The sequence below is a fragment of the Calonectris borealis genome, chromosome 24 (assembly GCF_964195595.1).
Source record: "Calonectris borealis chromosome 24, bCalBor7.hap1.2, whole genome shotgun sequence".
NCBI lineage: Eukaryota > Metazoa > Chordata > Aves > Procellariiformes > Procellariidae > Calonectris > Calonectris borealis.
In genome coordinates, this window is record NC_134335.1 from 6,376,793 (window position 1) to 6,398,910 (window position 22,118).

At 55.3% G+C, this 22,118-nt stretch overlaps 1 protein-coding gene across 1 annotated transcript; it reads right to left on the reverse strand.

Annotated features, from left to right (window-relative positions):
• Positions 1-129: 129 nt before the first annotated feature.
• On the reverse strand, positions 130-21,247 carry ST14 (ST14 transmembrane serine protease matriptase). The gene is made up of 19 exons (XM_075173052.1): positions 21,009-21,247; positions 10,142-10,301; positions 9,788-9,915; positions 9,143-9,213; positions 8,530-8,690; positions 8,099-8,134; positions 7,484-7,721; positions 7,183-7,322; positions 6,654-6,751; positions 5,980-6,089; positions 4,950-5,080; positions 4,576-4,680; positions 3,502-3,609; positions 3,018-3,131; positions 2,712-2,840; positions 2,141-2,327; positions 1,687-1,961; positions 1,261-1,397; positions 130-741 (listed from the first exon to the last, which is right to left on the reverse strand). Exons 1-19 carry the CDS (start codon positions 21,012-21,014, stop codon positions 580-582), a joined length of 2,496 nt encoding a protein of 831 aa, XP_075029153.1. The 5' UTR covers positions 21,015-21,247; the 3' UTR covers positions 130-579.
• Between the last annotated feature and the right edge of the window lie 871 nt (positions 21,248-22,118).

Below are 22,118 nucleotides of genomic sequence, written 5' to 3' on the forward strand. Positions count from 1 at the left end.
CTTCTCTCTTTCAGTCCCGCGGCCCTGGACTCGGCGCGACCAGAAGTGAAGTCAGAGAGGAGGAGGATACCACGGCGTGGGACACCACCAAGGGAGGGATCCCCCCAAAACCAGGGTAAGAACTCTTCCCCCCCACCCCCACGACTGAAGACCAGAAAAAGGGGTGCGGACAGCAGTTTGAAAACAAACGAAGGAGATAGACTATACGCTGAAAGCTTGTTTTTGAACCTGTCCCAATAAAGTTTGCCTCTAAACACACAAAGTGTTTGTCGTTTTTCTTTTTTTCTTTTTTTTTTTTTTAATTTAATTTTTTTTTTTTATTAAGTTGAATTTTCTATGTCTCTTGAACGACTGCTCCTGGGAGAGCCGTGCTTGTACTCCAAACATTGATTTCTAAGTTGAGATGTGGGAACACCAAGGGCTAAACTAAACCATCAGCTCAGGACACGCACCGAGTCCCAGGCGCTCGCGGCGAGGTAGAGGGAGGGTCGAAGTTCACAGTAGAGGCTGTGTGCTGCCGGGAGGACGTGACCATTCCAAGCGTCTCCAGCCGGCGCTGTACAAGAGGTGTCCGTGTCCCTACAGGCCCGTCTGCTCTTTGATCCAGTCTCGCAGGCTGGTGAGCCGGCTGTAGACTCCAGGCTTGTTTCTCTGCGCGCAGCCGTCGCCCCAGCTCACGACACCCGCCAGGAACATCCGATTGCTGGGCTCCACGCTGACCAGCGGCCCTCCAGAGTCTCCCTGCACAGACACAAACCGTGGCATAAGCACCGACCCTGTACCGTGTCGTAAGGCAAAGTGCTGAACAGAGCAAATCACAAAAACCCTGTCATCGCTAACTCCGGTCAAAGGCCAAATAATCGGTTTTTGAAACTAAGTCAGCTGTGCGTTCCCTGAATCAAGACAAAAATTGTACATACATCTGAAACGAGTATGGCAACAAGAGTCACAGGGCCAGAATAAAGAGCTAAAGAAGGGGCCTGTCTTGCTAAGTACGGCTCTTGGTGACAAACCGGAGCGTGGGCGCACTGTTCTCCTGCCTGGTGAGGTGGTTTGGAGCCTAAGTCGTGCAGTTTTTGAGTCTAAAAGTCATGCGTCGACACAATTCGCCGCCCATTCCAATTTGTCCGAGTCAAGGAGGATCCCCGTAGATTTGTTGTATGTTAAGTGTGGGAATGTGAGCGTAAAAAAGGGCCGAGCAAAGGGCCCGTCTTCCTAACTAAGGCTCCTCCTCACAGCGATGAGCGCCGCCGCGCCTACCTGGCAGGCGTCCACGCCGCCCGTCAGGATCCCCACGCACATCATCCGCGGCGTCAGCTGGTCCGTCAGCAGCTGGTTGCAGACGGTCTGGTTGATGAGCCGGATTTCTGCTTTCTGCAAGATGGAGGCTCCGCTGCCTGCGAGGAGGGAGGGCCAGCGTAAGTATAAAGCGCATGGCGTTCTTGAGCTTCATTTGGGCTCTGAACGACCAGCTAATCGCCAGGTAAATCCCCACTGCAACAACCTGCTTGCTCCTACTACCGTTTTGCCAGCGGGACCGAGACATCGACTTTGCGCGCTCCCCCGGGAATCTCCTTTGATTCCAGTCTCGAGGCAAGCTATACATTGAATACATTTAAATCGTGTCCAGCCAGCCCCAATTTTCCCTAAAGCCACAGGCGAAAGCAAGGCAACGCCAGCGCTCACCTCCTTCGGCGGTCGCTCCCCATCCCGTCACCCACAGGTCCTTGCCCACGGGGAAGTTGTGGGTGGCGTCGGGCAGGCAGATGGGCTGGACGACGGAGGAGAAGGTGACGGGGGACTGCAGCTCCATGACGGCAATGTCGTAGTCGTAGGTGAAGTCGTTGAAGTAGGGGTGGGAGATGACGCGCTTGATTTTCCGTGTTTGCACGTCGGGGCCGTTGCGGTTGCCTTGGTTGGTCAGGCCCAGGTAGGCTGTCCACAGGCTGGGGTCCGAGTACCTGCACGAGCCCCAAAACACAGGGCAGGATGAGGCCCTGTCTCACAGCTCACCCTCTTAAACGGTTTCCTAGAAGCGCCTGTAAAAACTGGTTTTTTCCTCTTCAGGCAAATGACTGAAAATGCAACCTGCGGCGTGTCCTGCCTGCAGCAGGCGGTCCCCGGTCCGGCTCCCCCCTACCTGATGCCCTGCAGCTGCAGGAAGCAATGCGCCGCCGACACCAGCCACCTCTCCGAGATCAGCGAGGCCCCGCAGATGTGGCCCTGGCCCTTGACGTGGAGGCTGACCTGCCACGGCCACTCTCCCACGTCCGAGTTCTGCCCCCCGACGATCCGCGACTTCCTCGTGTAGGAGCGGATCCCGCAGTCTGGGGTGGGGAAGGAGAAGGGGCGCTCGGTTACTCCCGTTCCCATTCTGCGCCTCCCCTTCCTTCCCCTGGGATCTCTCCCACGGCACAAGTGCCCCGTTACCCAGGTCAGGGATGGCTGATGCCATCAGCACGGGAACACAAACGCTAAATTTGCTAAAATATTTACTGGGCAAGTCCGTAAACGTGCAGACAAACCCCTGTATTACCTCTGTAAGCCCACTCTACACATCTTGAACAACACAGCTCACTGCTGAAGAACACAGCTCGGCTATTTTCAGCTATCGCACAGAAAAGCCCAGGGGCTCTCTCCACCACACTGAAGCGTTTCTCTAAGAGGCCCAGCCCAGAAACACGTGTCCCCCCCTTCCCCAGGGTACTCACTGCACTTGTCCTCGTCAGAATTGTCTTCGCAGTCCCGCTCCCCGTCGCATTCCGGGTTCTGCTTGCTGATGCAGCGCCCGCTGCGGCATTTGTAGGTGTATTCCTTGCAGGGGACTGTTGTGTGGACCGCTGCAGGCAGGACGAAGGGAGAGGGGTTAGCCCCAGTTCTGGGGAGGTCGCACCGTTCGGGAGCCCTTCGCCTCCCCCGCCCATCCCCAGGACGTTGCAAAAAAGCACGCCAGGATGCTCAGCCACGAGGAAATCCGCCGCGTTTGAGGGGAGGTCCCCTCCGCAGCCCATCCTCACCGTTGCTGCAGCTGCCCTCGTCGCTCCCGTCCCCGCAGTCGTCCTTGCCGTCGCACTTCTGGGCGTTGGGGACGCAATTCCCGTTGTCGCACTTGAAGCTGTCAGCTGCGCAGCCTGGGGAAAGAGCGGCTCCTGAGGGACGGCGGGGCACGCACGGCATCAACGCACGGCTGTGTCCACCTCCCTTCCCCCCGAGACAAGTAAAGCCTCTGCAGCTACAACGTACAAACGCCTATTTCCCGCGTCCCCGGTCTTTTCTTCTCTAAACCGCGCACCGCCGCCGATTTCTGCAGCCCTTTCTTTCCCAAAAGCCCACGTTTCCTACACCTCCGCTCATCCTCGGGGCTCCTGCGCGGGCTCGAGGACAGGCTGGCGTCTTGTGTTTCTTGCCTGCTGGTTTCCAGCACAGCACTTGCCTTCCTCCGCACCTCCGTCGCCTTGCTCCGGCCCTCAGCCCTTTCTGCCCGCGGGGCGAGTTACTTACTGCACTGCAGCTCGTCGCTGTTGTCGCCGCAGTCGTTGACGTTGTCGCAGACCCAGAACTTGGGCTTGCACCAGCCGTTCTGGCACCTGAACTGCTGGTCGGTACAGGCTGAAAAGGGAGAGCGAGAAATCAGGGGAGAGACCTGCAAAGGCGGTGACCAGCGACCCCTCCGCCATCACGTCTAGCGCAGCGTGACGGGAAAAACCTGGGCAGCTCTCCCAGGGGGTTTGCAAGTACGTGGAACAAGCGCGCCAGAAAACAGCAGGACAGCCTGGGGCCATGCACGCGTACATAAATACGTAGCGCGCTTAGGCTATAGCACAGTATTTCCACTGTTCTGGAGAACAAAACTACTCGGAGTGCTGTAATGTCTTAGGCAGTTAAGGCTGAAGCTGACACTACACCAGCAGGACAGGCAGAGGCAACAACTCAAGCAAAGGGTTTGCTACAACCCGTGGGAAAAGCACCTGAGATACCCGGATCACGGTGCTGGCAGCCAGGCCAGCAGCACGCTCTTCCTCTTACAGCAAATGAGATCCCAAACCGGGGCATCCCGTCCTCTCTAATTAATTTCAGACCCTGGACAATAACATTATCTGCGAGATAGCTCTGCTAATCCAAGAGGAAAACTTGTTGCACAAAGAAATAACTCCCACGTATCACAGAGGTTTTCCAGATGTGCTCTGCAATACCTGCCCGGTTCGGTAACAAAATACATCCCTTTATACCTCCCAGCTCAGCCAAACCCACAACAGCCTTGAGGATGAAATAAAAAAACACATTCCCAGCTGGGAGGGACTGGAAAGGGAGGGAGATCCCACCGGGAGAGGGCTAGATGAGCAGAAACCCACAGCTCCTGCGCTGGGAAAGGATCCCAAATGGATCCAGCCCGGAGCAATGAGGCAGCGCTGGTGCCAGCGAGCGAGGCGAGCAGGGAGACGGGCAGCTGACCCGCAAAGCCTCGGCACTAAGGCTTAGTTACCCAGAACAAGCCCGGAGCAAATCCCCGCAGCCACCCCGGGGCGGCGGGGCCCTTCCCGTCACAAACCGAAAAGAAACAAAGGACAGGCTTACTGCAGGATCTCTCGTCGCTGCCGTCCACGCAGTCCAGCCACCCGTCGCAGCGCATGCTTCTGTCAATGCAGCGGCCAGTGTCGCAGGTAAACTTGCCAGGGCAGGCTGAGAGGGGAGAAAGGGATAAAATGACACATGAGCCTTCCAGCCGTCCCCTCTACGTCCCTTCCCCGAAGCGCACAACGTTCCCTGCGCCTGCTTAAAACACCTTTTCCTCGGAACAGAGCAGGAATACAAGGTTTGCAGGAAAATAAGCCATGCTGCCCCCGAAAAGGGCGCTTCCCAATTTACAGGGCAGCGTAATGGCAAAGGAGGGACAGCCTCCAGACCTCGGGCAAATCAGTTCCCCCCGCAGCCTCCGGATTTCAACTCACGATCGCTGGAGTCGTAGGACAGGTACTCAGCAGAGAAGCCAGTGTCCGTGTGGGACTGGTCCGAGTGGAACCGGACCTCTATTTTGTTGGTAGTACTGGCCACCACAAACTGGGAACGCTCCCCACAGTACCTGCAGGGAGAGAGCGCTGTAGGGTCAGCACCGGGCAGCCCTTCTTCCATCCCCGTCAGCACAAAGGGTCACTTCACACCCCCAGACAGCGAAGGGGCAGGAGAAGGGAGAGCAGGTCCGATTCCAGCACGAGCTGCTGGACCTCGGGGTCTCCGCACACAGAGGCCGAATTTTGCTGCCGTTGGCAGAAGGTTGCAAACACCAGCGAGCTGTGCCCTCGGAAACGACCGGGAGCGAGTTCATCCAAATCCCTGCCATGTCTCTGATCTCAGATCCACCGTGTCTCTGGATCTGTGCCGCAGGATCCCATCCCACCCCAGGTTGGTCGGAATCACTTACACATGCACCGCTGCAGGCACTAGCCAGGGCCACAGATGCAGGTGCTGACTTTGAAACCCTCGCTCTTCAAGGAAGGGTCAGCTCCCTTGCCCAAAATGTTGTGAAACACCACCGCTCGCTTCCCCTGCGCAGTACCAAGTTGTCTTTTTCGCTCAGCTTACATCAGGTTGTATAACAGCAAACAGTAAATGCATCACAGAACACAACGCGATTACCCTAACAATGGAGATTTGCTCATTCAAGCAAAACCACGCCAGATGTTTCTTCCTGCACGCGAGGCACGTGATGTGATGTTCCACAGCATTTGGGGGGGATTCAGCTGCAGCACGCAACAAACCCAGGGTCTAATCCCCAGGACCAAGCGTGCTGCTCCCCTCCCACCACGGGGCATCGAGCTACGAGAGCGGGTCAGAGCCAAGCACCCTCCTGCCTCGTCACGTCCCAAAAAGCACCGGCACGCTTGTTCCCACAGCAAGTTTAAGGAAAGCACAAGGTGCCACATAACTAAACGCAGCCCCTCCACTCGCAAAGCCGCGGCTCAGACAGCGCCTGACGCCTACCTCGTGTTGTTGATCTGCACGTAGTCCTTGGTGCAGGAGCTGACCGGGATCCCGGGCTCCAGCACGAAGAACATGTTGAAACGCACCTTCACGTTCTTTTTAGAGGGAACCTGCAAAAGGAAGCAGAGTCAGTGGCACGTTGTTTTCTGGAGCACAGAAAATGGGAATAAGTTTTGGGGGAAAAGGGTTTGGGGGGACGACAGAAGATAACTGAAAAAGGAAAGAAGTCCAGCAGAAAAAGAAACACCTTCCTGAAAAGCCGCTACGGCTCACCCTGGCATTTCGACAGTTGCTTGGGTCTAAAAACCCAAGATCCCAGATCTTGGATCTGGGATCCCAGATCAAACAAGCACACAGAGGGGGGGTTGAAGCCAACAGTGCCTGCTCTGTTCCCCCACCACCACCACCAGTTTTGCCAGCAAGTGACTGGCCTGTCCCAAAGCCCACGTGCTCTGGTGCTTTTTGTGTAAAGCTACAGTTATTGGGGGTTACGATAAGTGTCACGCGGGGTTCAGGCCCCTCCTGCTTTTGGCACCAGCTCCTAAAGCCTCCCTCCAGTCACGTCAGACTCTCAGTCTCCAGGCAGCATCTGCTGTGAGCTGGCTTGCACGGTGTCCTGCCCAACTGAGTTCATTGGGCAGACTAATTAAGGCAAAGAGAGGACCTCGTCTCACCTCTATGTTCCAGACACAGTCCATGGCTGGGGGGTAGTGTGCCGGGTAATAGGGAGTCGTGAAGGTGCCGCTCTCTCCTTTCAGAGTCCCACCACAGACTAGAAGACAACCAAGAGGATGAGAACAGGTTAGAGATGTAAAGAGATGTGGTTTTCCCAAGCTATCGCCGCAGGCAGGAAGGGAGGCAGATGCAACAGTCTCTAACAAGGTTAAGTCGATCTCTGGAGAGAGCAGCTCTGCTCCAAGGCTTGGAGAGAACCCAGGAGATCAATTAGGTGCTTCCTGCGTACATCAATCTGCATGTCTAATCCAACATAATTCTTATTTTGCCCTCCTCAGGGGACATCGTTACGGCAGCCAAGAGCACCATGGGCAAGGCAAGCTCCAAGAGCCAAGATGTGACCTCCTTCCAGGTCTCCCGGCCCTGGAAACATCCCCGGCAAACTGACCGCAGCCAGAGCCGCACCTCCCTCTTCGGCTGCCCGCGGCAGGGAGCGGTGGGGGGAACTGGGCCAAGGCCTCTGCTCACCTTTCATCTTCGGGAGCTGGAAGAACTCAGCCTTAAAGCCAGGGAATCTCCCCTCCTTGTTGGTAACCAACGTGATGAGCATGACGTTCTGGGAGGACAAGAAGGTCAGGTTGTAGGACGGGGCGTAATTCCCACAGAGCCTAGGAAGTAAAGGACAAAATCCGTTGGACGCAGCTGCACAGAGAGCCTCGAGCAGCACAGGTCACCTCCGAGCAGGGACAGGAGCTCAGTTACCAGCCGGACTTCTCGGTATCACCCCGTCACTTCACGCCAGGACTCGGGTGCCGTACAGGACACTCACCTGACCAAAGCGTGGGGCTCCACGGGGCTCAGAGAGTTGTACACCTTGACGTAGTCACTGCCATCTGTGCACTGCTCCAGCTCCAGCGTCTTGAAGGTCAGGCTGATGATGGAGTTGGCGTCCGCCCTCAGCGTCCAGTAGCAGAGCGCGTTGTTGGGGTACGGGCTGTTGGGGAAGCCCGGCGTGGTGAAACTGGTGATCTCCCCTTCCTTGGCATGGAGGGCAAACATGCAGCTCCCTGCCCAGGAGAGCAGGGAAGAGTTAACAAGACAAACGAGGAAGTTCTGCCTTGCCTTTCCTTGAGATGCGGCGTGCAGCACTTGTAATTCCTCCTCTGCCTGCAGGTGGTCCCTGGGCAGATGCCTCTCGCAGGGAGCCCCCTTATCAACCTCCATCTACAAAGTGAGGCGCTGGGGAAGGGCGGCCACGCACTGCTGCTAGGTGTGCCGCAGTCTGGCCGACCCCAAACCAGCTCCAAGCAGCACACGGAGGTCTGCCTTGCACGCAGAGCACCTCTATTCTGGTCCTTCCCCACCCCGCAAGGGAAATCGCCACCCCAAAGGGGTCTGGGGATGCACAGAGGCTGTTATGAGACTGAAGAAGAACTGTACTTACTGTCCCGAGCGGAGTAAGCTATGCTGGGGTCGGCAGCTGCAGGAGAAAACAGAGGGGTTGTCACCCTTTGGGCTGCGGAATGTCCCCGGGTGCAAAGTTGAAGTTGTCCCTGGGACCCGCATCGTGGGGTCTCTCCCTGCAAGCTGGCCACGGGGAGGCTGCTCCCGGGGAGCCGAGGGATCAAGCTTTTCCTCTGCTTGGGAGGATTCATCCCTGTCCCTCTCCAGACGGGCTCAGAGGAGGACACAGAGTGTTCGAGCGAAGGGGAGCGGTCCGCGCAGCCCCCCCCAGCCTGCGCGGCCCATCGAAGCAGTGCTGTGAAAGCCGGGTCGGTCCCCAAGGCACCCAAGGGAGGGCTCACCCCTCCAGCGAAACGTCCCCCTCCCCAAACCCCACGCCAGAGGCCCAGGGACCGCGGAGCAAGCACTCACGGAAAGCGACGACCGACTCCACCTTCAGCATGGGGTTTCGCAGGCGGGGGTTCCACCTCTGGACCAGGCTCTGCTTGTCCGCCATCGCCCTGTCCAGACTCTCCTCCCGGTACTTGGGGACAAAGAACTCTGACAAGTAGTAGGCAATGACGCTGCCTTCGCTGCAGGGGAAGGGCGATTACAGGGTAAGAGCAAGGACAGACACAGGAGGGCTCAAGTGTCGGTGGAAGAAGGGGCCAGGATACTTGACGAGCCATTTTTGGAGGATGGCCACGGGGAAGGGAGAGTCTCAATGACAAGATAAGCAAACTGCGCCCAGCAAAAGCCCCCCGCCAGCCTGGGGAGTCCCTTTCAAAGCTGCCAGGCACCACCCATTGCGGTTCATAGGGCTCTGCTGCACCATGTCTTGATTTTCCCAGGACGTCTCCCTCAGCGCACAGTGATGAGCACTGGCAGAAAACAGTACGCATCTTCAGGTCGCTTTTCACTGCCCACCCATTACCGTGTCACTCAGTAGCTGCCTCCGTCCACAGCAGCCCAGGAATGAGGGTTCATGACTGCGTGACATCCCAGCATCGCCCTCCTCCGCCCCCCGACAGCACCTAACACTCACCTGAAGGCAGTTATCACTGTCTCTTTGTGGTAAGGGCCAATATCTGCATGATTCCTGTAGATCTCCTCCACCTAAAAGGTTTAAAGAAGGGTGTTCAGCACGTCTAGAAGTGAGGAGGGGGGAAAGGCTAAAGGCAGACAGAGCTTCAAGCCTGCTATGGAAAATCAGGGCACATCCCCGGCATCCCCGGCTGCAGGAATCTGCAGGGACCAAAGAGAGGAAGAGGGAGAGTTGAGAGTCCCAGAAGAGCCCAGACCTGCACACCACAGCCTGCTCTGACTCAGCTCGCCCCGCTCTTCCCCGGGGGAAGCACAACGAAAACCTGAGTCTGAGGGGAAAGGCAAGACCTTCAGCACCAAGGGCAGACAGGCTCCTGCCTCAGCTCCCAGCCCTGACTCATCCACCGACCCTGGCATTTGCCCAAGCAGCCTCCTATGGCACACGGAGGGTGGCAGAGGCAGGGAGACATCGTGGCGCTGGGCTGGAGCCGTGATGCCAAGACCCAGCTTAAAGCGTCACGGCGAGCGGGGAGAGCCGAGAGGAGCGCGAAAGCTCCAAGCAGTCTTACAGGCAGGATCCCCACGGCCACGGGGGGAAGAGGAAAAAGTCCTGCTGGCAGGAGGAGGGATGCAAGAAACCTCTTACCGTGCTCTTCACCTTCTTGGCCAGCATCATGAACTCCGGCGAGCTAGAGTTCTCGTAAGCGTCAAGGAAGTCCCAGTTCAGAACCCGTAAGTGGCCATTGAAAATCTTCCGGACGGCCGCGTTCCTGTCTGGAAGGCAACGGATCAGAGGCAGAAAGGGCAGTTCAGGGCTGGGACCACAGCAGAGCAGGTCCCCAGTGAGAGCAATCGGGGCAGCGGGGTGGAAACGGCGTCCCCCCCTTCCCAGAGCTAGAGAGGGCACACATGAGCAACACCGGGTAAGGAAGTTTTTCCACGTGGATATGCTCCCAGGGTATCACCCCACATGCCACCGCCCACCAGAGGCCATACTCACATTTGAAGTGCCAAACCAGGAGGCCGGTGACGAGGGAGATGAGCAGGAAAACAACGATCACGACGGTGACGACCACCCGCCGCTTTGGGCCACGCTTCTCCATCTTCTTGGAGTTCATGGCAGGGAGGAACTCCACCCCTTCCTCCAGGTTGTTCATGTCCTAGGAGAGGAGAGAGGGCAGGACGGTGGAAAGGCTGTTCCCAAAGCCCGGTTTGGAGAGGTCCAACCACAAAGCAGTCTAGAGCAGAGCTACCTGTCCGCGGCAGCTCCCCATCACCGAGCACGGCGCCGGCCGTGGCAGGACAAACCCCGAAGGCTTTTGCTTTGCTCTTCTGCACGCACCTAATTCCTTTTTGGGCTTAATACAAGGTCATCAGCTCCAGCCAACTCAGGGGCAAATCCACACACCCGCCCCGTGACCATGGTCGGTCACAAACCCACAACCTCCAAGATCTCTGCCTGCCGGCAGATGAAACTGCAGACAAAAATTCAGCCTTACAAAGCGCTCGCTACGTGGCAGGCGTGTCACCCGCCGCTCGTGGGGCACAGCACGCTATAAATAGCATTCCCGTAAGAGAAGAAACCGAGCTACTTCCTCCCTTTACATCTGCACAACTCTCCGTACGTCTTCCTGCCCCAAGACAGCACTCCTGTATTTCTGCTTGGGATTTCCCATTCAGGGCAAATACCGATTAAAAGGCATAAACCAAAAAACTACGATGGATGCACAAGACACCCCCACAGCCCACGACCAGCCAGACTCTCAGGACAAGACGTGTTGGCTAACGAAGAGCAGGTCCGAAAGGCAGCCGCCCAGGAACCAGCAATGACCACCTGTAGCGCACAGCTCTCGGTGGGTGACGAAGAGGAAGGTCGCAGCGCAAAACCCTCGGGGGTTTCACTCTCTTCAAAGCACCTTTGGCTTACCTGCCCTCCATCCTTGCCCTGCTCGCGTACCTGCACCTCCAGCCCTGGGGGGAAATCAGAACGGCTGCAGACCCAGATGTTTGCAGAGGCTGCGGCGCAGCCCAGAGCGTTCTCGGTGCAGGCGGAGGTCGGGGGCTCGGATCCGCATCCGCTCCCCTAGCGCTTCCTCTCCTCCCCAGAGCTGGCTAACCCGCGCCGGGAGAGCAGACCGCATCTTCTGCTTTCTTCTCGTGCCTCCCTCAGGTAGGACGGGCCACATGCCTGCTGCAAACCGCCCAAACCATAAGGATGCTTCACCTTTCCCGTCACCACCTTCCCATTTTCCCCTCTCCCGAGCCTTACCGGGCACCCGGCAGCTTCCTGGGCAGCGGCACGGGGCTCCGGATGCCGGCAAAGTGCCGACTAACACAAATCGGCTGCACTCAGATGCATTCCTGCGCTCCGGAAGGGGCAACGTCGTCACCGCAAACACGATGCCGGGTCAAGATGCCGCCTGTCGTTTCTCAGCCCAGGGCTGACACAAACATACGCTAACGGCTCGGGTTAATGTCACAAACCCCTAAAAGTCAGGAAAAACAACCAGCGAAGGGCACCCTGTCGACACAGGGACCTCTGAGCATCCTGCGCTCCCGTGCAGATGAGCCATCCTCGCTGCACTTCCCTTAGGTGCAACGGCTTCACCGTCTTATCTTTCCCAAGCCCCACTTTGCAGGGAAGCCCAGCTCCCACTGGCATCATTCCCCCACTCCTTTTTCCCTTTTCCTCACCCAATCTCTGTCCTCTCCTCCCACCCTCCACACCCCACCAAAGCCTCTCCTCCCTGCGGTATTCGCCCGAGGCCCTTTACAAAAGAAAGGGACGTGGCAGGCACCTTACCCTACATTTTTGTAAAGGACTCTGTAAGTTTAATCCTCTGCAAACACTTACTAGAAGGCCACCAAGACCAGAGCAACCTACCAGTTTTCGCACCATCTGCTCTCAGAATAATCTGAGTTTATCATTTGACAGCTCTCCGCTACAGTGTGGGGAAGGAAGCCTTCGTTCATTTGTGAGATTTACTGCCTAAGGCTGGGCGAAAAGAATCCGACGCGAAGCACACCATCTCTGAGGTGCCAGGCTGTTTCTATCACCAACATCCAGCCACCGCCAGAAGAAACAAAAGACCTAGCGGGGCCACAGAGGACAATCCCACAGGAGATGTTCTGATTCCTCTTGGGCTTTCGTGATCATACAGGAAAAACTTGAAAACGGAACCCAAGAAAACTTCAAAACAAAGCTTAAATACCTACAGACGTCCTAAATCAAGAAACTCGTCAATCAAAGTCAAGACTGCCTGGAGTTTGACGCACCGTCTTCGAAACAGCCATCTGGCTCCCATCAGCTTCCAAATCGTGCAAGAAATCCCCCCAAAACCAGGTAAAGAGAAGAAACCGGCCACAGGTCTCGCAAGCATCTTCCCTCTCCCACCGTGGGGCTGCTTGCAGAGCCAAGCCTGCCCCGGACTTCCAATACGCTGCTGCTGTTAGCAGAAAGAAAAGTATTTAATGCTCTTCTAACATCTGCAGGGGCAAGAAAACAACCTCAGGGGCTGAAATGATATATCTGTTCACACAGCAGCAGCCTTCCCCGACGTCCTGGGGTCAGCAAGGAAGAACCGCCTGCCCGCAGCTCGCAGGGGGAAGACAGCATCTCTACGTGTTCCGAGGAAGCATTTTGGGGGCACAAGCTGTTAAATCTTGGCCTTCATAACACACTCCCCTGGCAGGCTGAATTCAACTAGATGGCATTTCTTCCCTGAAAGAGGGATCGCGCACTTCTTGCACGAGAGGAGCAACGTTCCAGGGGGGTAGCAGCAGCAAAACGGCACGACGAAATAAGGTCTCCTCTGGCTACCGGGAGAGCAAAGAAAACCCTATTTTCAAATAGATACCCTTCAGCTGAGGGTACCTTCAGCCCTCTGCAAAATTCCCAAGATTCAGTTTTTTTCATCAAACTGCCAGAAAAACATGGGGCTCAGCTGCAAGCAGGAGATACTGCTGTATGAGGCCAGACTGCACAACACTGCGGCTGATGCGTTTTAACATCCTCTTCGAGCTAAAGGTTGCGTCTTTGCAGAGGGAAAACTCTTAAGATGGGAGCAACTAATCAGTGTGATTAAATCGGAAGGAAAACACAGCTCCCCTCCACCTCCAGCCCATACAAACTCACGCACCGCTCCTGCGGCTGCAGCGTGACCGAAGGAAGTCAGGCAAGAAAACTCACCATCTGATCTTTCTTTAGACAATTTCTCTGCTCTTCTTGGAAAAAAAGGATGAGAGATCTTAAACCTGCGAGAGTTTAGAGCACGCCTTCGTCAGTTTGTTCTTGCTCCAAAGCTGAGACGGCAGTGACACCCACAGCACCAAGAGAAATTAAAGGAGTGCGGGGACTCCTAGGGCGGTTATTTTTGTTATTACAGTGCGTAAGCAGCCACTGACACTCTTACTTGCCAGATGTTACCCGGTGATTAGAGGCAGATATGAGACCGGATCCAAAGAGGTTTCCCTCCCTGTTCGCTCTGTCTTGCGTTCCAGATCTCGTCCTCTCCCGTCCTCGTACCTTATGTACACCATTATCCTCCCCAGCCAACTCTGACATTTATGCGAAGCCTCTTTGAAGAGCTGTCACATGTCACAGCCCAGGCAGGCAGCAGCGATCCCTGCAAACTCTCTTCTCAATACAAGGATCTGAAGCATCCCCCAAGCACTACAGGAATGCCGAATCGGGTCGTGCCGGGAAGATTTCGGACGAGGCCACGTGTCCTCACCTCTGAGTAAGAGGCTGAATCTTCTCTGCCCACGCTCAGCACGAAAAGCACCCGTTTGACCTTAGCACCAGACTCGTCTGTGCCCAAACGGCGCGGCTCAGCCTCCGCTCCGCTCCCCCCCGCATCCCTTTCGCTGCCGCCACTCCTCCACGTCGGGGAAAAATACCTCCTCCGCGGTGCTGGTCACCATCCCCTAAGCGAGGCAGACACCAGATGGAATCACAAGCAAGACAGGCTCCAGAGATCATAGTTAAATCAAGCAAAAGACGACTACAGTTTTAATCTCCTTCAGCTAACGGTTGCTGCACGTTTCCCTCGCGTGTACTGAACAGTCCGTCGCAACGGTAGATGTAAACCAGAGGGGATCGGAAAGGACGTCCTGCTCTCACCTTGTCCATGATTCCCCGGGAAACAGTCTCTAGCGCAAAGTGACTCAAGGTCTGACTCTCTCGCCCTTCTCGAGGAAACTACACCAATAAACATTATTAACAGAAAACCTTCCTTGATATTCTCCCCGCCTTAGTCACAGGTTCAGTTACTTCCTCTTGCTCCTCCTCGCTCAGCCCTCACCGTCACGGCGGGGCTCCCCACGCCGGGATCGGAGGTTTCTGGTCACAGCGTCAGCCCGGCTGGCGTGGCTGCTGCAGAACAGCCACGTGCCAATCAAGTGAAAGGGTCTGACAGACGTTGCTTCCATGCCTCGGTTTCCCCTGGAGTAGAGACTCCGTGAGGAAACCTGGGAAAGGAGCGCGCACGGATAGATTTATATAGCGCTTGGAGGTCTCCTGCAACTCCTCTGCGCAGAGAGCTCGGAGAGAAGTCCTGCGCGCAAGCAAACCTTCCCACTCCTCCTCCGTAAGCCAGCCGCACGATATATTTTTAGACAGCGACCGCACTCTGCCAGACTGGACAAACCAGATGTAGAAGTGACTAATTCTGTCAGCAGGAAATTCAGCAGGCACACGGCGATGGTGGGAACTGCCGCAGTCGACTCCGGACTGGAGACACTTACTGGAAAGGCCAGAAGCAGAGTACGGCTCTCCAGCAAGAAGATTTCTGCGATGCGTACAAAGCCGGGGTCCATCAGAGATCGGCAGCTCCCACAGAAGCTGATTTCTGGCGTGTCTGGCGGTTCCAGCAAGACAGCGTGATGTGTCCCAGGCACCAAAAGCCCTCACTGCTCCCCTCTCCTCCAAAACAGATGCTCCATCTCTCACCCGGCATCTGCGTCTGGTTCACTGGACCCTGAGCCGCACAAGGACCGGGCTCCGGCTCATTCGTTTCACCTGTCCCTTATCACCGCTGGCTCATTTCCGTGTCCAGCACAAGGCAGCTATGAGGTTCAGCTGCTTCCCTTGACCTTTATCAGGTTCCAGCCTCAGCTGCTCTGCCACAGGGCTGCTCAGGGCCAAAGCTGTACGGATCACCGAAGGTAAGGGCAGGTGTGCAACCAAGGCAGTCTCACTGCAAAAGACCCACTGCCTGGCACTAAGGTACACGGCCAGGAAAAGGAACCCAGAAAAGACAAACTTTGAGGTGGCCTGGGGAGGTCTGGGATGAAGCAGAGTCATCGGACTACGCGGTTAGACTCTTGCCAGGTAATTACACCCTGCAGATCCCAGCCTGTGTATCCAAGAGGCAATTCCCACCTCCCCTTTTCCAGCCACACCTGCCTCAGGTGGTGTTGAATAAAACCTAAAACAAATATCACACGAGAAATGAGAAGAACGAAACCTGTCGACTCATCAACCGGCTCAGGGCATGGCCAGCAAGCCGGGCTCAGAGCTTGGGACGCCCCAGCCTTTGAGATCAACGGGGTGGACTTGGGCAGTGCAGAAACAGCCAAGAAAGTTGTATTTTCAAAACCCGAGGTTTCCCAGATCGTACTGAAAGCTAAGACCAGCTTTGTGGCACTGGCATAAGCACCACATAAGAAAAAAACCGACAGATCTAAAAGCTGCCCACACATGGTGTTCACCCAAGTAGCTCAAGCACGGCTACACCAACTCTTGAGGTCAACTCCTGCACCGACTCTTGCTGCAAACCCTGATACTCTTCCAGGAAGAGATCTGGTAAGAATAATCTTCCCACTTCTCTTCTTATTCTTGATAAGAAATACATGGAAGCAGCACGCATAAGAGCCTCATTTCCGTAAGGCCTATTCATGCCGTGTTACCCCAACATAGGCAGTAAAGCACTGAAAAAATTTTGCCAGCATATTTTTTTTCGTCTTCAGTTCCTTATTAAGGGCAATGGCACTATAAAATGATGACGTCAGAAGTAACGAGGGAATACGGAGCAGGAAATAAAGGCCACAGAGTCCTCCAGACTGTCTACCTCCCAGGCACAGAGGGCAAGTGAAATAGTGAAAGATACAAGTCACACACACCTATTCCACACACCGATTTCGAGCTAAATCCTCTACAGCATTCAATCGTCTTGTGACCATCCTGAGTCATACGAGAAACCAAATTCCTTTAGGTTTATTACAGAAGAAACTAAAGTTAATGTTTGCACAGGACAGCACAGCCTTGGCTTGCTTCCCCACGCCGGGCTTATCGGTGCAGCTGTGTCGTGCAACAGCAGCTCGAAAAAAGCGACCACGCTTCTAATTGTGTTTCTGTGGTAGCAGAGACTTTTGCATGTAAGACTTAGCAACTCTTGGGGAGAAGTGGGAAATAAAGCTACCTTACAGGCCTGATACATGTAGCTATGAGCCATCAAATTCCTCCCTACAACACCCTTATGTCCCAAGACCAGAAAAGAAACATGCCACAGATGCAAACAGCTTATTTAAAACACCCTTACATCTTTCCTGGTACAGAAAGTACTGTCTGAGCAACAAAAACACCCTCCAGCAGCCTAACAAAAACAGCTGCGCTCCAGACCTCGATGAAACACTCCGCGCTCATCGCTACATTTCGCCCACGCTCTTGACCGACTCTTGAGATGGATCTGGCCCACGACATTCGAATGTTTTGGAATCAACAGCACGGGAAACACCAGGATCTCCGACCGGGCAAAGCTTTTGTCTGGCAAACCCATCCCTATTAGCTGCTCCCTCCTCCGCCGCCATCTATCGCTCGGGCATCGCAGCGCGTTATTTGCAAGGCTAGCCCCGGCGGCCTTTGGATGGAAACGGCGTATTCTACCCTGGGCAAGGTGAGAACCTTTGGTCCGATACCCTCCCCGCAGCCAGGCCCTCAAAAACGCTCTTGCTGCTCCCTCAATGGTTTTACAAAGCGATCTTTTGTTTGCCGAGCAAAGGTCTGGCACGCTGTCGATCGGCCTCAGCCTTTTTCTCGTCTTTTTCCTTATCCCTGTTTGCCTTTGGCACCAACAGCAGCAAAACTGGCCTGAGCAGCAGCTCACCCACCCGAGAGAAAAGCTCTTTCCAAGGAAGAGGAGCAGCTTCTCCTCACCGTGCCCAAGAACTGCCGCAGCTCCTTCTCCGTCGCAGGAGGAGACGCAGTCATCGCAAAACGACTCACGTTTGCTCTGCCGTCGTATTTACAGGGAGCCAAGTCCAACGACAGTCGGTCCACGAGGGACAAACTCCTCGGGCTGTTTACTGCCGGGAGGGCAGGTACCGTCTTTGGGGAAGTCCTCCCGCATCAGATCAGCTCCTCTTGAACTTATCAAGGGGGAAAACTGATCCAGAACCAGGGGAAAGGATCTGGCACGCCGCTGTCCCGGCGTGAAAGGTCTCGCTCGAGCGCTCAGCCCTGCTGTGAAGACACACCAGCACGCAAACCTACCTTTTGCCAAGGGAAGATCACGCTTTGTGCCGTGGTGTCACCCCAACCCGGCCAGGGAACAAGGAGCTCGAGCTGAACGGTATGAGCGAGAGCATCTCCTTCCCGCTCCTGGCAGTCGCCGTGGCCCTGAGACGCGGGACAGCGGGGCTGGAGGCAAGGGAAACTTCTCCTTGCTGCGGGCCAGCTTTCTGATGGGTGCTAAAACTGCTAGCTCCTTTGCCGCTGCCAGATAACAACCGCTAAAGCCAGGCTCAAAGACCGGCACCAGACAGCCCGCAGGTGAGCTGGAAAGCGCTGCTGTCGCGCTTTAACCTAAAAGCCCAGTTTTAAAACAGCTCTGCGGCACAGAACAAGCTCTGGGGGTGCAACCCAAAAACAACAGTCCCTGCCCGACCCTCAGCCAGGAAAAGCCAAGACCGCGGCTTAAGCTCACTCAACTTTCAAAGCACACTGATAACGCGTCGGTTAATTAACGAAGCCCCAAAGCCCTCGGTTAAAGTCAGACCTTCTGACGGCTTGAACAGGTTTAGTTAGATCTGTTGCTAAACAACCCGGACCCACGCGCTGCAAAGAGTTCACCCCCGCGTAGTTTATCTTTACTCACATCCCCAGCGCCTAGCTTAAGCTGAAATCAAAACCGTCGGAGCGACGTTAGCGCTGACATCCAGGCGGTCTAACACCGGCGCAGACCGCTGCATCGCCACGGATTTCCACTCTCCCAAAGGTGGTTTTTCTTTTCCTGCTCCGCTGCGCTCGGCAGCGTCCCCCAAACGGGTTCTCCTGACCTTACCCGACGGCGGAGAGGGGGGGAACTCCCCCGCTTCCCGAGGGATCCGGAGCCGCCCCGGTCGGTCCCGACCCGTGAGGCTGAAAGGAACCGGGAGCCAGCGGAGGACGAGGCAGCTCGGCGAAAGGCTGACAGCTTTTGGGAGAGCCCCGCCACCCACCCCGGCACCGGGTGCTGCTCTCACCTGCGGTCGGGCGCTGTACCTCATGCCAGCACCGGCGGCCGTGGGGCCCTGCAACATGGCGAGGGCGGCTGCCGCGCCGGCTCAGGCCGCCATGGCGCGGTTGCTCCTCACCTCGGCACGGCTCGGCACGGTGCCCGGCCCCTCCTCTCCGCGCTCCTGGCAGGTGCGGGAAGCCGGAAACACCCCGCGAGTCCCCCCGAACGTTCCCGTGTCCGGCTGCGGATCCCGCCTCTCCCGCTTCACAGGCGTTCGTGGGAAAATGAAGGAAAACATCGAAAAGCCGTGCCCAAAAGCCCCGCGCGGGCTCCGCATCATCCGAAGAGACCTTTTTGCCATGTGCTTTGCTTTAGTAAATGAAAGCAGAAAAATCTGTCTTTTACCGACACAAGCCGCCCCGCAGCCAGCAGGAGGGCTTGCTAGCACTCGTGTACACAACAGTTTCTAGGGCAAAGCTTTATGTACCCAAGGTCTCATCCCTTCCCGGGTGACAACAACTAGCACGCTACGAAACCCCCCTGCAAAGAGGGCACTCTCCAACACGCACAGGCACTTTTGCCCCAGGGACAAGCCTGCTGTTCCCAAAAACATTGGGTACATTCAGGGGCTGCCAAAGCAAAATATTCCCTTTATTCCAGCCTGAAACCTGCTCTCGGCTAGGCTACAGCACTTTAGGAATGAGCCGTCTCTTACCAAACAGAGGAGACCAGATGCAAAATGACAAGCAACGCAGCAGTCCAGCAGAAAATGGACACGCGTCCAAATTTGGCACTCAGAGTGTTGCTCACATACCAGCAACAGCTCCGGGGACTCCATGGTCTAATGTTAAATGGGGCCTCCAGAGAAGAAAAGGAGGGACCAGCGGCAAAGCCCTGGGTTTTGAGAATGCTCTAAGGCAGGTTTGAAAAAAGGCTTTTAACACTGAAATCTGCATTCCTGACACAGTCTTACTCCATCATTTTCCCCTTCTTGGAAAGATGACCTCCTCCCCCCCGACCTCCAAGATTTAGATTTCTCACATTCGAGAGTAAGTCAAGATCAAAGATAGCTGGACCAACATCATCTTTCTTGGAAAGGATCTTCCCTTCTCTGTCTTACATGTGATAGTCTATACCAACATGTCATATGCCCGTCAATCTATCTGAAGGCTGAACTGGCCACCCCACTGCTGATCTGAACCCCTTTATACCAATTGCATCCAGCCCTGAAACTGATTTTTTCCACGTCTGAACATTTAAATTTCCCAGAAAGCTGTTTTTGGTGTAACAGGAGTTGCCCGCTGATTCACATGCCGCAAGGGAAATGCTTGCCGGGTTACCTTTGTTTCCCCTTGCTCTCAAATGTCTCCTGCAGAGCGCAAGTTTTGCGTCTCTTTTTGCAGGTGTTTCTCTGGGGGAAAAAGAGACGGTGTCAGGTCTCTGATCCTGCTGTTTTCTCTTTAGGTGAAAAATACAACGAACCTTCTGTGCTTTTACAGAAATACTTCAGCAACTGCCTTCCCTGCTCCCTCAGCAGCTACCAGAAATCCCACTCACTGGAGCACCCCACAGCGGGAAGTATCTCTGGATTTAAGGTATTCCCCTTCAAAAGGTGGCTTTGTTAGTCAGCCTGCTGAAACTACCCGGCTGGCTGATGTCAGGAGCTGCTCTCAGCTCTCCCGCTGGTGCCCAGCCCTGCCCAGCGCTCTAGTTTTACAGCCACTCCCTACCTGGCTGACTGCGGGTGCTCCAGCCTGACTTAATACCCCCATGAAACAGCATATTTTAGGTATAAAGCAGCTAGTCCGAGCTGAACCACTGCCCTTTGGTTCTGCAAATTTCTCCTCTTCAGCGTATCAACTCACCTCCTCCAGGCAGGTGCCAGGCAAACGCCCGTGCTCTGGGATGTGGCTAACGAGGGCAAGATGCAGACTTACCCTTTGAGGCCTACGGTTTCTCTCGCAAAGACCTACCACGCTTGGTTTCACACAGAGCTGCGAATGCCCAGTGTTTCCTGTCGTTCAAGCCACTGACATTTTACAAACGAATTCATTAGCCCAACTGGCTCTTTGAACAAGGGGATGCAATCACCGTGAGGAAAAAAAAGGAAGCAATACACGTGCTAAATATAAAATATTATATAGCTGGGAGGCAGCTGGTTTAGAGCCCTAAGTGCAAGGGTTCCCGTTTCTTTGCTGCTGAAGCAGTGATTTATTTTGTGGCTGTGTTGCTAAGTCACCACGGTAGCTGAGGGCCCCCTCTTTCTGGGCACCGTCCAGTCCCAAAACATCAAAGCAGCAATTCCCAATAAGCAGTCGGCCACGTGCTTTTGGGATAAGACACTTCCACGTGTCCGACTGAAGGATGCCGAGCCCAGCCAAGTCACTATGAAGAAAGATGCAACGGAAGCAGAAAGATCAAGCCACTTACCCGCATGCAATGGCAGCAGTCAGCAACAAACAAAGCCTCTGTTTCTTCCCACTTATATCAGTTCATTCAATAAAAGCTGTCACCTCCTCCTCCTAACGTTGTCTCTTCGTATCAGCGTAGCCACAACAGCATTATGAGAGCAGCAAGTCGAGGTTTAACACGCCTTTAGGAGGAAGGAGAGCACTGGCTTTAGGCACCGCTGAAATCCGAGAACCACGTCGGTCTTTGTCAAATCTGTATGCAAGTTGCAAAAGCTAAACTGCGGTGAGCTCGACCCCCAGGAGAGTCCCAGAGGAGACAGGGATTAGCTGCAGGAGCAGCAAACGCTGTCGGAACAGGCAGGATACTTCCGCATCAGCTCCCAGCCCTGGGAATGCCATCCACGTGAAAGAAGGGAAAACGTAGCTGCTTACATAAGGAATGAAGGCAGCTGCCTGCAGGGGAAAAGTCTTCTGGTGGAGGCAGTTCCCAGTAATTCTAGCTCCGCCAAGGAGCACCATCCATCCCCGCTGCCGCACCAGTGAAGGGCCGGATTCAAACAGTGACAAAGGCTTTTCCTCCCTGCTGTGCGTCTCAAGGATTCTGTTCACAGTGTGACTCCCAAATTCAAATTTCACCGACAGTGCCCTCCCACCCAGATTCCTGCCAGACAACCCCGAAACCACCCCATCTCTGTCTGCAGCTAGAAAGTTCAATCCGGTCCGGCAACTTCCACAGCCATGCAAAAGATCGGGAGAGAGATAAAACTCACAGGGTGTCCTGTTACTTTGCATTCCAAAGAGTAAATAAAAGGCTGATTCAGTGGGAGGAGAGGAAAACGTCACCCAGAAGCCCTGCGGTTTCCAGCTGAACCAGCAGCCCCCGGAGAGCAAAGGTGAACGCTGGGTACCGCTCGACTGACGATCTGCACAGGGACAGCTCTTCCTGCTTTCGGGCCCGAGGCAAGCTGTCTGGGTATGATTCAGCCTCTCCATCTGTAATGCAAAGAGAATAATTACTGACTTTGGAGAATGGGACCTGTAAAAGTGCAGTGAGTTGCCCTCAACTGGCCACATGGTGCTTTGAGGCAGAGGCGAGCGGTGGTGCTACTCTTCAGAAAGCTGTTCGAGG

What these genes read in the sequence shown, in the direction of transcription:
- ST14 (XM_075173052.1), bottom strand. An exon ending in ACAGTGATAACTGCCTTCAG is followed by an intron (nt 8,691 to 9,142) that starts GTGAGTGTTAGG and finishes CTTCCCCTGCAG; the next exon opens with CGAAGGCAGCGTCATTGCCT. An exon ending in CAGCGACGAGAGATCCTGCA is followed by an intron (nt 3,610 to 4,575) that starts GTAAGCCTGTCC and finishes CTCCCTTTTCAG; the next exon opens with CCTGTACCGACCAGCAGTTC.